The sequence below is a fragment of the Chenopodium album genome, chromosome 25, assembly GCF_948465745.1.
Source record: "Chenopodium album chromosome 25, dcCheAlbu1.1, whole genome shotgun sequence".
NCBI lineage: Eukaryota > Viridiplantae > Streptophyta > Magnoliopsida > Caryophyllales > Amaranthaceae > Chenopodium > Chenopodium album.
In genome coordinates, this window is record NC_137858.1 from 705,533 (window position 1) to 715,655 (window position 10,123).

Below are 10,123 nucleotides of genomic sequence, written 5' to 3' on the forward strand. Positions count from 1 at the left end.
CTGTTAGTACAACACAGTGATCCAATGAGCAACTATGTAATGTGTTATATGTTGCACTGTTGCATCAATGCATCATAGTAATCTCATATATAAGGGTGGTTCAATGCTAAGTTAGCTTTTAAAAACATATGTTAAAATGTGCAGTTAAATATAAGAATAATAATGCCTGTAATAAGTAGCTATATATTAAATTTAGGTTACAGGTAAGTATATCTAGAGGATGAAAGATCGAACTATGGCCCAAAAATGACAAGAGCAAGGCCACTAGGCCAGCAACTAAAATGCCATAAAGTATTACACAAAAGAACAGTCATGAAGTAAATAACCGAAAAAAGTTCAGTTCTTCATTGGCTCCCCCTTGCTGAGAAAAGATTCATGTTTTAGGAATCAAATCTGCACCTGAAGACCTCATCATCTGCACTAGAACCAACACTTCATCATCTGCACTAGAACCTTTTACTTCAGCTTTAGTAAAGCGGCTTTGAATCTTGATTCATTTCCTCAAGTTGAGTTGGCTGTGCCAGAGTACCAATATGACAGCTGTGGTCATTAGCCGAGCTACACGTAATGTAATGTAATGCAATGATTTAACTTCCAAGCAAATTAACTCAGTATGAAATCAAGAGGCAGCAAAAGGTTTTATCACTCCGGCAGCTTAATAAACGCCATACAGCAAAACATTGTCAACATCCGACGATCAGATTCACTAACCACGTTGATAAACCTCAATAAGACATTGCACTCTTTACACATCAGAAATTACGCAAAACAAACTGACATATATAAAGTGGTTTTGGGATATGTTCATAAAAATGATCTGATACTGCCATTTTAAAGATGCCACAGCACAGTTACCATTGATTTCACATACAAAAAGTTTGCAGATCTTTGTGAAGAACCCTGGTACTTCCAAGGTGGCAAATCATATGATCTCACTATAATTGAAACAAAGTCAGCCCAACAAAGTCCGGCCCTATTTCTTTAGAGGGTTCATCTTTTCCCTAAGGTAGTATAACTTGGCTCTCCTCACTTTCTTCTTATCCAGCACTTTAATCTCCTTTATGTTAGGTGAGTACCTGTTGCCATCAAATCACAGGTCATTAATAGATGAAAAATAATCTCACATCTATAAGTCACTATAATACTTATACTCTTATCTCATTTACTAGAGAGGAACAATGTATGTATGAAAGGAAAATGCAATGGAGAAAATGTGGTTTTTGGGAGAGCCAGAAAAAGGAAGGGAGGGGGAGGGGAAAGCACACTAGAAAAGTGGTGGTTGGACTATTCATTGTGGATGTAATCCATCCCATGTAGATTTTTCTAACCCATTTTGTCCCATCCCATGTAGATTTTTCTAACCCATTTTGTCCATTGGCTTGTTCAGCCTAAATCTTACTGGCCTTGGATGGACTTTTCTCAGCTCATAATAGGACCCAGCCTGATGTCTCAGGCTAATGAATGGAAAGACTTTTTTTTTTGGTATTGCTGAGCTAGTGTAATAGTCTGCTTTATGAAGTAAAATTAACATAAAGTTTGTGAGATGAAACAGATATTTCATTTTTTAAGGAAGTATTCCAAGTTCACATACATTGGAAGAAGACTCTCGACCCCAACTCCAGCAACTAATCTTCGTATTCTAAAGGTTGAGTTTAATCCTGCATTCCGTCTTGCTATAACAATGCCTTTTATTGTAGTTATACGCCGTTTGTTCTCAGGAACTTCCTATTTCCACACATAAAAGTAAAACATGTTATTGAGGGTTCCCATCCCAACATGTAAGCAAGATCAATAGTTGCCTCCAGCATATTTTACATACCAATTTGAGCTGAATAATATACCCTGGCTTGATATCAGGAATTTCTCTCTGTCCCCTTACCTCTTCAACTGCTTCTTTATCCAGAATCTGTTGACAGAATATTAAAAGGAACATAAGAGATGATGAAAGTAAATACAACTTCCTCATAAAGGACATATGCAGTGAAAGCACACATACCTGCATAATGTGCCTAGCTGTTTTGTCAAGCCTCTTGAATTTTATGCGAGTAGGCACATCAGTTTCAGCAGGTGCAGTATCCTGTGTAATTGATGCTGCAGAAGTGCTAGCAGTAGAAAAGCTCCGGTGAAGAAAACCCTGAGAAAAAACAGCCTCATGAAAAGCACCAAACTTTGCACTTCCACTGAAACAAACTAATGAAGGTACAGTGTATCCATGTCTTGAAGCACATTCATGACCAAGTTTCCCTCCCTGTGACAATTCAAATATAACCAACCCATTAAAACTTCATGCAAATCCAAAATAGAAAAGGACACAGTGTAATTTTTTTATTACCCTTCTCTTTTGCTTATTGAGAAGCTAAGTAAAGAATTAGTGATTTAGTGCTACAGTTAGCTACATATATTATGGTCAGAATATTCAACCTTAAAGTGTATCGTTATATTAAGCAAAATTAAGAAATGAGAAACTGACATGTGTTAAAATTGGACATAAAAAAGGAGAAGTGGAGTAGTTAAGCACCATAGAGTGTTCAGACTGTTCAAAATGGAAGTCTTAGAGAGAAGAAAGTAATTAACCTTAGACTATCGGAGCAACAATATCACATAGCAGTGACCTACAATGCCAATTTCTTCCACCCAGCATCCATTGAAAGTAACAGAGTTATTATTAGGAAAATGAAGTTTCACAGGGGGGGAAAAAAGAGAGAGAGAGAGAGATAGATCAAGGCCATGCTTGGAAGATATAAATTATAGGGCATATGAATGAATTTGGGCACTAAAAAAAGACATAGAAGTGATCATGATGATTGTTAATACTAAGTGGTGGAAGCGTGGAACCTAGGCGGTAGTCACCTACTACCCTCATTTGTAAGTAATTTGTTTTCTTCAAGAGGGTTGAGGAGCCTATTACCCTGCCTAAATAATATACACAACAGTTGACTACTTGAATCCCCCTACCCAAGAATTGTCAAACTGTAAATAAGATAATCTTTCAACAACTTCAGCTGCACCAGGCATAACATTCTCTTGGTAGGAAGGGTTCAGCACCTATTCATTCATAACTTAGTAACTGCCCAGCTCCAATACCAGAAAATAAGTAGCCTTTACTCCATTAACAACCCCTTTGACTAAGAAAATTCCACTAGGTAGAATATAAAGCTTCCATCAAAGTCTAAGTTGTCAGACTTTCCTCTTCTTTCCCCAATAAGGAGAAATATGACTGTTATATAGGCTTCCCTCCCATTCCATCAAATAATTAGGAAGATCAGTTAGAATAGTAGCATGTAGCATTTGAAGATTGTTTGGGTACTAAAATGGACATATCCATTTTAGCCTAAAAGTACTTCGGCCATATAAGGCCAATGAGCAACAAAGGCCTTATAAGACCACAAGATGTCAAGTACACTACAAGGGCCAAAGGTTTCCTACATACATAGTTAACTATAGATACCCCTTTTAAGGGTGTGTTGGTTTAATGTAAAATGTTTCAAGAAAAATGATTTCCCATTTTTCCTTTGTTTGGTTTGTGAAGGGATGGAAAATGATTTCCCAGGTATGAAATATTACACTCTCAATGGTGTAAAACACTTCCCTTCACAAAACAAGGAAAACCACATTTTCCTCCCTCCTCCTTACCTTCTTTTAATTTTCCTCTTTTCCATCCTCACCTTTCCATTACTATTTTCAATTCAATTTCTCCCTGATTTTTTTTTTTTTTTTTTGTTAGAAACCAAGCAAAAGAAATCAAATTGGTAATTCCGGTTTTCCATGATAAATATTATTCATTGTTTCCATGAAAAGTCATTTTCATTGTAGATGTTTTACATCAAACCAAATGGGGGCTAAATACTCTCAAATTATTCATTGTTTGGGCACTAACTTGGGCATTGGAGGGCTTGTGGTTCATCTTCGTAGGTGATCGCAAACACTCACACCATCATCAAGACACCATTTTACCTCCGAAACAACCACAATTTGAACATAACCAATGCAATACAAGCTCGAGCAATTGAATCAAGAAAATAAAACCAATACATTTCAAAATTACTAAAATGGATAATTTAAATTAAATTCACGCAACATGCTCTACAATGCATAAATTAGGGCTTATAAGCAAATTTAAAAAGTACTCTAAATCGATAAAATCATGCTGCTAGAACATCTTATTATTCATGAAGCGAAGAAAAGCAGTTACCAAAATGGAGGAAAGAGAATCCGAGGTTACTCTGCATTGTGATCGAACTGCCCTAATTAGGGATTGCATCTGAAATTTGTTGGAAAAAAACGGAACACTTCGACTATTTAATAGAAAGTAGATCAATTGATTGATAAAGATTGGGGAAAATGCGAAAACTGAAGAGCTAAGGTTTAGTGTGTTTAATCTTTAGTAGTTTAGTACCTTAGTGAAAGTCTTACAAAAGCCTGCCTAACCTACTAACTTTTGGTTCAGTAATTTTAGTTTGTTTGAACTTGACAAGCTGACAGGGTTTATCGAGAGGTCTAGACAGAGGAAATTACCCCAGCCCGCCACGGCCACCAAGCCGAGGCTCTCCCACTTAATTAATTATTCTATAGAGGCGTGGTCTGGTAAACACCGTAATAGGACAATCAGTGGTGAAATGGTAAATTAATCAACAGAAAATATATATATTTTGACAAAAACAGAAAATGTTCTATTGGATATTGTCATTAAAATATTTAACACATTTGTCAAATATCAATAAGTATATAAATTACACTGTAATAAGTACCATTATAGGGTCTAGCCCCTCGTGTGCACCAAAAAAATAAAAATAATAATAAGTACCAATATTAATATGTTCAATCTTATGTGTGAAGCACTAACAAAGATCTGTATGTAAATAATACCGATGTCAAATCGGTGTATACGTTTTTTTAACTTATTTCGGGTTTATGTTGAATTTCACCAATCGATCCATATTCGGCTATTAGGTTTGAATACATTGGCGGTTCAGTTGGCTTGGTTCTATTGTATCAAAATCAAGTGAAGGAATTTCGAGTTTAGATGAGGTAGTCAATTTGAGTCGATTTTTGCATAGTAAAATATAAGTTCAGAATAGAAAGGGCAAAACAAATACTAGTAGTACATTACTCTAAAAAATACGTAGTACAAAAATAGGAAGAAACATCTGGTATAAACAATTAAACATTATTCTAGCAACTTGGCAAGCATCCGTATAAATTATACTAGTAAAAGAATAATTTCACATTTATTTTACTAGTTTTTTTTTTTTTTTTTTCATTTGGGGGGAAAAAGGGATGAGATATTAGCCATGGCATTAAAAAAATGAATGCAATTTTTTCTTTTTCTCAATTTTTGGCTTGCCACAATATAAACATCAGAAATTCCTGTATTACAAATCCCCTACACCCCCATTATAAATCAGACGGTTAGAACTTAAAACATACATGTAAGAGGAAGCCCCCCAAAGCTCTATAATCTACATTTTCCTGCTCCCTCCGAACATCAAACCTCCCCCCTTCTCTATTCATAATGTGTCTTCCCTTGATAGCTTTTGCATTGCAGAAGCATGTACGAACTGACAGAAAGACCAGAGCCCAATTAATCACCACTAGCTTGATCAAAGACGAAGGGGAGATATGAGAGCTCAGAATCTATTGTTGTGAGGAACACTTCTGAATGCCAGAGATAGAATTAACACGTCTTAAAACTCTTGTGCGTCAAGGTCAGGCTTTGATGGATAATCTAGACCCTGAAGTTCTGGCATCCTTCGTAGATCTTCATCAGCATATGCAGGGATAAACCAATATTTCTTGTCCGTTCCAAACACCTGGCAAGCATCAGACATTTACTCAGAATGCTGCAAAAGCTAAAAATTCCTGATATAGTAGTAGAAAGTATCATTCTGTTTAACATGAAGCATTAACTGACATGAAACCTACATTGACCCCCCCCCCCCTCAACACACACACACACAAAAAAAAAAAAAAAAACTGTTACTTCAAGAGGCGAAAGACATGCACAACGACAATCCAAGAGGCGATCAGATTGGCAAGGTAATTTTGTATATGCTCAAGCTGTCGAGCATAATTTAATGAAAGAAGATCTAGAATACATTGCAATACTTGCATATTCATTGACAGATTTAAAACTCAGTCTAAATGATTTCAGACGCACGAACATACTAACCTGCTGGAAATTTTTCTTCTTTCCAAGGTCATAACGCCACTTTGGGCTTGTCTTCTTCTCATATGCCTGATCAGATAACAAAGGTAAGAGCTTATAAATAAAATTCCTTTCCAGAATAATCATTGAAGTAAAAGCTAAAATAGTGGTGAACCACACCAAATTTTTGGAGGATTCTACATTTGACAAGAAGCAAGTTTACTATCCTGCTGTAGTGTATCCGTCACTACACTTTTCTTCTACTAAGTAGATTTTTCTCCATTTTTCTTCCCTTACTTATGAGGGGGTAGAGAAATAATGCATCACACCAATGAACACTTGGATACAATACAACATAAGGTTCACTGCCAATAAAAGTCAGAATCTGCCCTTTAAAACCCAATTTCAATGGGAACCATGGGTTGACAGCATGTTCATCCCCTGAAAGTTCAATACTGACAACCCAGGTAAAGTAGAGACCCAGAAAGCTATATCATATAAGAAAGTGAGCAAAAGCCTTATGGTGAAACTTTTCCCAGGCCACCAAAACCAACATAGAACAACCTCATGGTGCGAATGGGCTAGAAGCAAAAACTGTAAAGATCTCGGTGTACAACCAAAATAATTACAAAGTAGTTTACCTCAATAGTAGTGGTATTGGCTGAAACCAAAGATATATGCATGATGAGAAATCCCATAACACTCAATGCGAATGCCAAGTTCAAGACTGCAACAACCACACAACAGTATAAGTTCTATGCCAGTGAGGATATAGTATTAACAGAGAAAGAATAAGCAACAAGGTTCAAAACTAAGTAGCTATTAGCTAATCAACCATTACCAAATGCAAGGAATGTTGTCGCAAGACTGCTTGGTGTTCCAGGTATCTCTCCATCACTAAAGAATGCAATAAATTGTGGCAGCAGTGAAATTGTTACCAGAGTGGTCTCTAAAAACGTGTAGAACTGCATTACAACAACAAACAAACAAATATTAATTATATATATAAATAAATTTAGATCCTTTCCCACAATTAAAGATGCACAGAGTATCATGTAAACAGCTTATAATAGATATCCAAACAAATACACCCTCAGACATCCTTACTCTTGTTCGATGCATTCGTCAAGAAACCCTCTAAACTTGCACTTTAAAAAATTTGTCCCCTTCACAATTTCCACATAATAAATCTTTGATAATTCCTTAATGTTAGCCTTTTAGGAACATATCATTACTCTATACAATCTTAGATAATGAGAACCATACAACATTAAAGCTTATGATTTCTCAATAGCAGTAGAACAAAAAAAACAAAATCCCATGCTACAAAGAAAATAAGAAATAAACAACAATGAACCTCCCAAGCAGCAACAGTATGCAAAAACCTCAACGACGGTTCTAATGCACGTAATGATGCAATACTAACTGAAAAGAGTGGACCAGATACGAGACACAAATGGAAACATACCAGGAATAGAAGGAAATATTTATAATTTAGTGCTCCAACACAATTTACAACCCATACACAATGATGATCCATTTTTAGTACACACCTCCCACCTGGAATAAAATTTAGCAGCATGTCAAGTTTATAACAAACTGGCAGGTGTCCATCAAAGAAATAACATGAACACGAAAGCAACGGCACTCACAAACAGAACAATGATGGCAACGAGGAGGTTTCAGCTGGTTGCACTTTCGACAAACTCGAACTTTCGTATTAGATTGATCAGTTTGCACTCCACTGAAGTCAGATGCAGTCAATGGATCATTCTCACCTCTCTCCTCATCTATGGCAGGCCTCCAATTTGGGGGTACACACCCCGGATCAGTAAAAACAACAGAAAAGTAACTCCACAACAACATGGCTAGCTGCAAGTGGAAATCAAATTGCTCCTTTATTTAGCAATGTTTGACAAAAAAACTAGATTCTTATAGCTAAGGCATTCAAAATTTCTATACAAAATCACAAAAATAGAAAGAGATTCACCATAACTAACACAATTCATGGTACCCACAAATTAATTCAGCAAAATTACAGAACTAATCAGCTGATATAAAGTCAAAACCCCAAATTTCAACCTTAATAAATCAATCAAAAAAGGGAGAGCTAGTTTTTCTCAATTAATGCAAGAAATCACTCACACCCATCAAAATTAAACATCAATATCACCCAAAGTAATCAAATTTACGCAAAATTCAGAAAATTTAAAAGGGTCAAATCTGAAAAAACCAAAAATATTAAAGATAAACTTCAAAAATCAAAATTAACTCACCAAACCATGAAATGGTAGCAAAACTGCGAACGAAGTAAGAGTATCAAGACCACCATCGAATAAAGCAGGGCCATAAGTGGTCAAAACCACGGCGTAATATGTTACACCCACAACCCCTAAAACGAGCAAGATCATGATCGAACCTAAACCCCTTAAAGCAGTACAAAATCTGAATACATTCCACGCCATTACTGTTCCAGATCTGTACATCACTCACAAAGAGAGATAGGAGAGAGAAAATTGGTGAAAATAATCAATGAATTTTGATAAATTAATCAAATTCTCCTCTTTTTTTCTGGGGTTTTTTTGTTTTATTTCTTTGAAATTTTCTTCTTCTTTCCCCAGTTTTTTGAGCTTCTTAAACTGGATTTTAATGGCGGAATAAATCTTAACAGGGGTTTTACACAAGAGGAGAGAAAAAGAGAAGGAGGCGCGTGGAAGAAAAGCGCCGATATTGGGTTGGGGGAAGGTGGGGAGTTTGAAGAAGAAATTTGTGTTTTTGGGGGTTAGCTTGATAAATGGGTTATCGACAATATTATTATTGGGAAGGTGATTTATCAAAAGAGTATAAAATTAAATCAAATCAAATAAACTAATAAAGTGAAGATTGGTTTTAGTATGGTCTTTTGAAAAATTTTATTCTCAATTTTTTATTTTTTAATTGATCTTAATGTAGAATTTTTCAAGGTAATATCAACTTTAGGACCCATGATGAAGTATTGTCACATTGACTAGATATTTGGTTGTCAATTTAGAAAAATAAAAATGTAGTAAAATTGAAAATATGATTTTATTTTTTTAGATTATTTGTGACATATATACTACATGTTAAATACGGGGTATAGCGTGTGAAATAATTAATTTATTTTATTTAATATATTATAAATGTAGTATTTGATGTTAGTATTTTTTTTTTTTTTGTAAATGTAACTTTTTATTAATGAAGTGATTTTGTTGTTAAAAAAAAAAACCATACTTTACGCTAGATAAATTTTTTTGTAGATGATGTAACTTTTTCGGTTGGGTCTTTTATGGAAAGGGATAAGAACTAATGGTTTGTTCTTTTCAGCTTAATTTCAGCTCCAATCAGTTTAATTTAGAGCAAGTTTAACCCTAAGTCTTAAGACTTGGATGTGACATCATTTTTGGTGATCCCCATTGAAAATGATGTCATCAAATTCTTGTTAAGTCTCACTAAGACTTACACAAATTTATCACTTTAGCCCTAAGACTTAAATATTTGACATATTATACGTAGAAAAGTGTTAAAAAAAATGATAATAAAAATAAAATAGAAGTGGGTGAAGTGAGTCTCGATCTCAAGTCTTAAGTTGAGTCTTGAAATTTCAAGACTCAACTTGAGACTTGCTTGAAATTTTTGAAGAAAAATGGAAAAAGTCTTAAGTATAAATCTTAAGACTCAAAATGATAATGTCACCCCAAGTCTTAAGACTTGGGGCTAAACTTGCTCTTAGTTCATAATTTCCATCTCTCATAAATAATTCATTTCAGCTCAGTTTAGCTCCAATCAGTATTCAATAAATTAGAACAAGCTCTAAGAATCTTCATCTCCAAGAATTTGCACTTAGGAGTGAAGATTCCACTTAAGTGCCTCTAGTGGGGATTGATTCCCCAAGCTTGAGGTTGGAAGGTACAACCCTTTCCTCTAGACCAAACTTAGGGCCTGTTCTCTTACGTTGAA

The 10,123-nt window shown here is 35.2% G+C and overlaps 2 protein-coding genes across 3 annotated transcripts; both read right to left on the bottom strand.

The window, feature by feature from the left end:
- Nucleotides 1-169: 169 nt before the first annotated feature.
- Nucleotides 170-4,391, bottom strand: LOC145615340 (large ribosomal subunit protein bL19c-like). Of its 2 annotated transcripts, none has more exons than XM_081670407.1 (5): nucleotides 4,193-4,391; nucleotides 1,997-2,248; nucleotides 1,820-1,906; nucleotides 1,592-1,725; nucleotides 170-1,076 (listed from the first exon to the last, which is right to left on the bottom strand). In XM_081670407.1, the coding sequence occupies exons 1-5, from the start codon at nucleotides 4,259-4,261 to the stop codon at nucleotides 974-976; spliced, it is 645 nt and encodes a 214-aa protein (XP_081526533.1). In that variant the 5' UTR covers nucleotides 4,262-4,391; the 3' UTR covers nucleotides 170-973. The 2 variants fall into 2 exon arrangements, with proteins under 2 accessions (XP_081526533.1, XP_081526534.1); XM_081670408.1 differs by having other exon boundaries at nucleotides 1,997-2,134; nucleotides 4,193-4,390.
- A 906-nt stretch (nucleotides 4,392-5,297) lies between these two features.
- Nucleotides 5,298-8,985, bottom strand: LOC145615339 (putative protein S-acyltransferase 14). Its single transcript, XM_081670405.1, has 7 exons — nucleotides 8,422-8,985; nucleotides 7,798-8,017; nucleotides 7,614-7,705; nucleotides 6,987-7,110; nucleotides 6,787-6,872; nucleotides 6,170-6,235; nucleotides 5,298-5,810 (listed from the first exon to the last, which is right to left on the bottom strand). Exons 1-7 carry the CDS (start codon nucleotides 8,629-8,631, stop codon nucleotides 5,685-5,687), a joined length of 924 nt encoding a protein of 307 aa, XP_081526531.1. The 5' UTR covers nucleotides 8,632-8,985; the 3' UTR covers nucleotides 5,298-5,684.
- Between the last annotated feature and the right edge of the window lie 1,138 nt (nucleotides 8,986-10,123).

What these genes read in the sequence shown, in the direction of transcription:
- LOC145615340 (XM_081670407.1), bottom strand. Translation starts at nt 4,261, where the DNA reads ATGCAATCCCTAATTAGGGCAGTTCGATCACAATGCAGAGTAACCTCG. An exon ending in ATATTATTCAGCTCAAATTG is followed by an intron (nt 1,726 to 1,819) that starts GTATGTAAAATA and finishes GTGTGGAAATAG; the next exon opens with GAAGTTCCTGAGAACAAACG. An exon ending in GTCGAGAGTCTTCTTCCAAT is followed by an intron (nt 1,077 to 1,591) that starts GTATGTGAACTT and finishes TGATGGCAACAG; the next exon opens with GTACTCACCTAACATAAAGG.
- LOC145615339 (XM_081670405.1), bottom strand. Translation starts at nt 8,631, where the DNA reads ATGTACAGATCTGGAACAGTAATGGCGTGGAATGTATTCAGATTTTGT. An exon ending in TGCTACCATTTCATGGTTTG is followed by an intron (nt 8,018 to 8,421) that starts GTGAGTTAATTT and finishes TTCCACTTGCAG; the next exon opens with CTAGCCATGTTGTTGTGGAG. An exon ending in TTGCCATCATTGTTCTGTTT is followed by an intron (nt 7,706 to 7,797) that starts GTGAGTGCCGTT and finishes ATTTTATTCCAG; the next exon opens with GTGGGAGGTGTGTACTAAAA.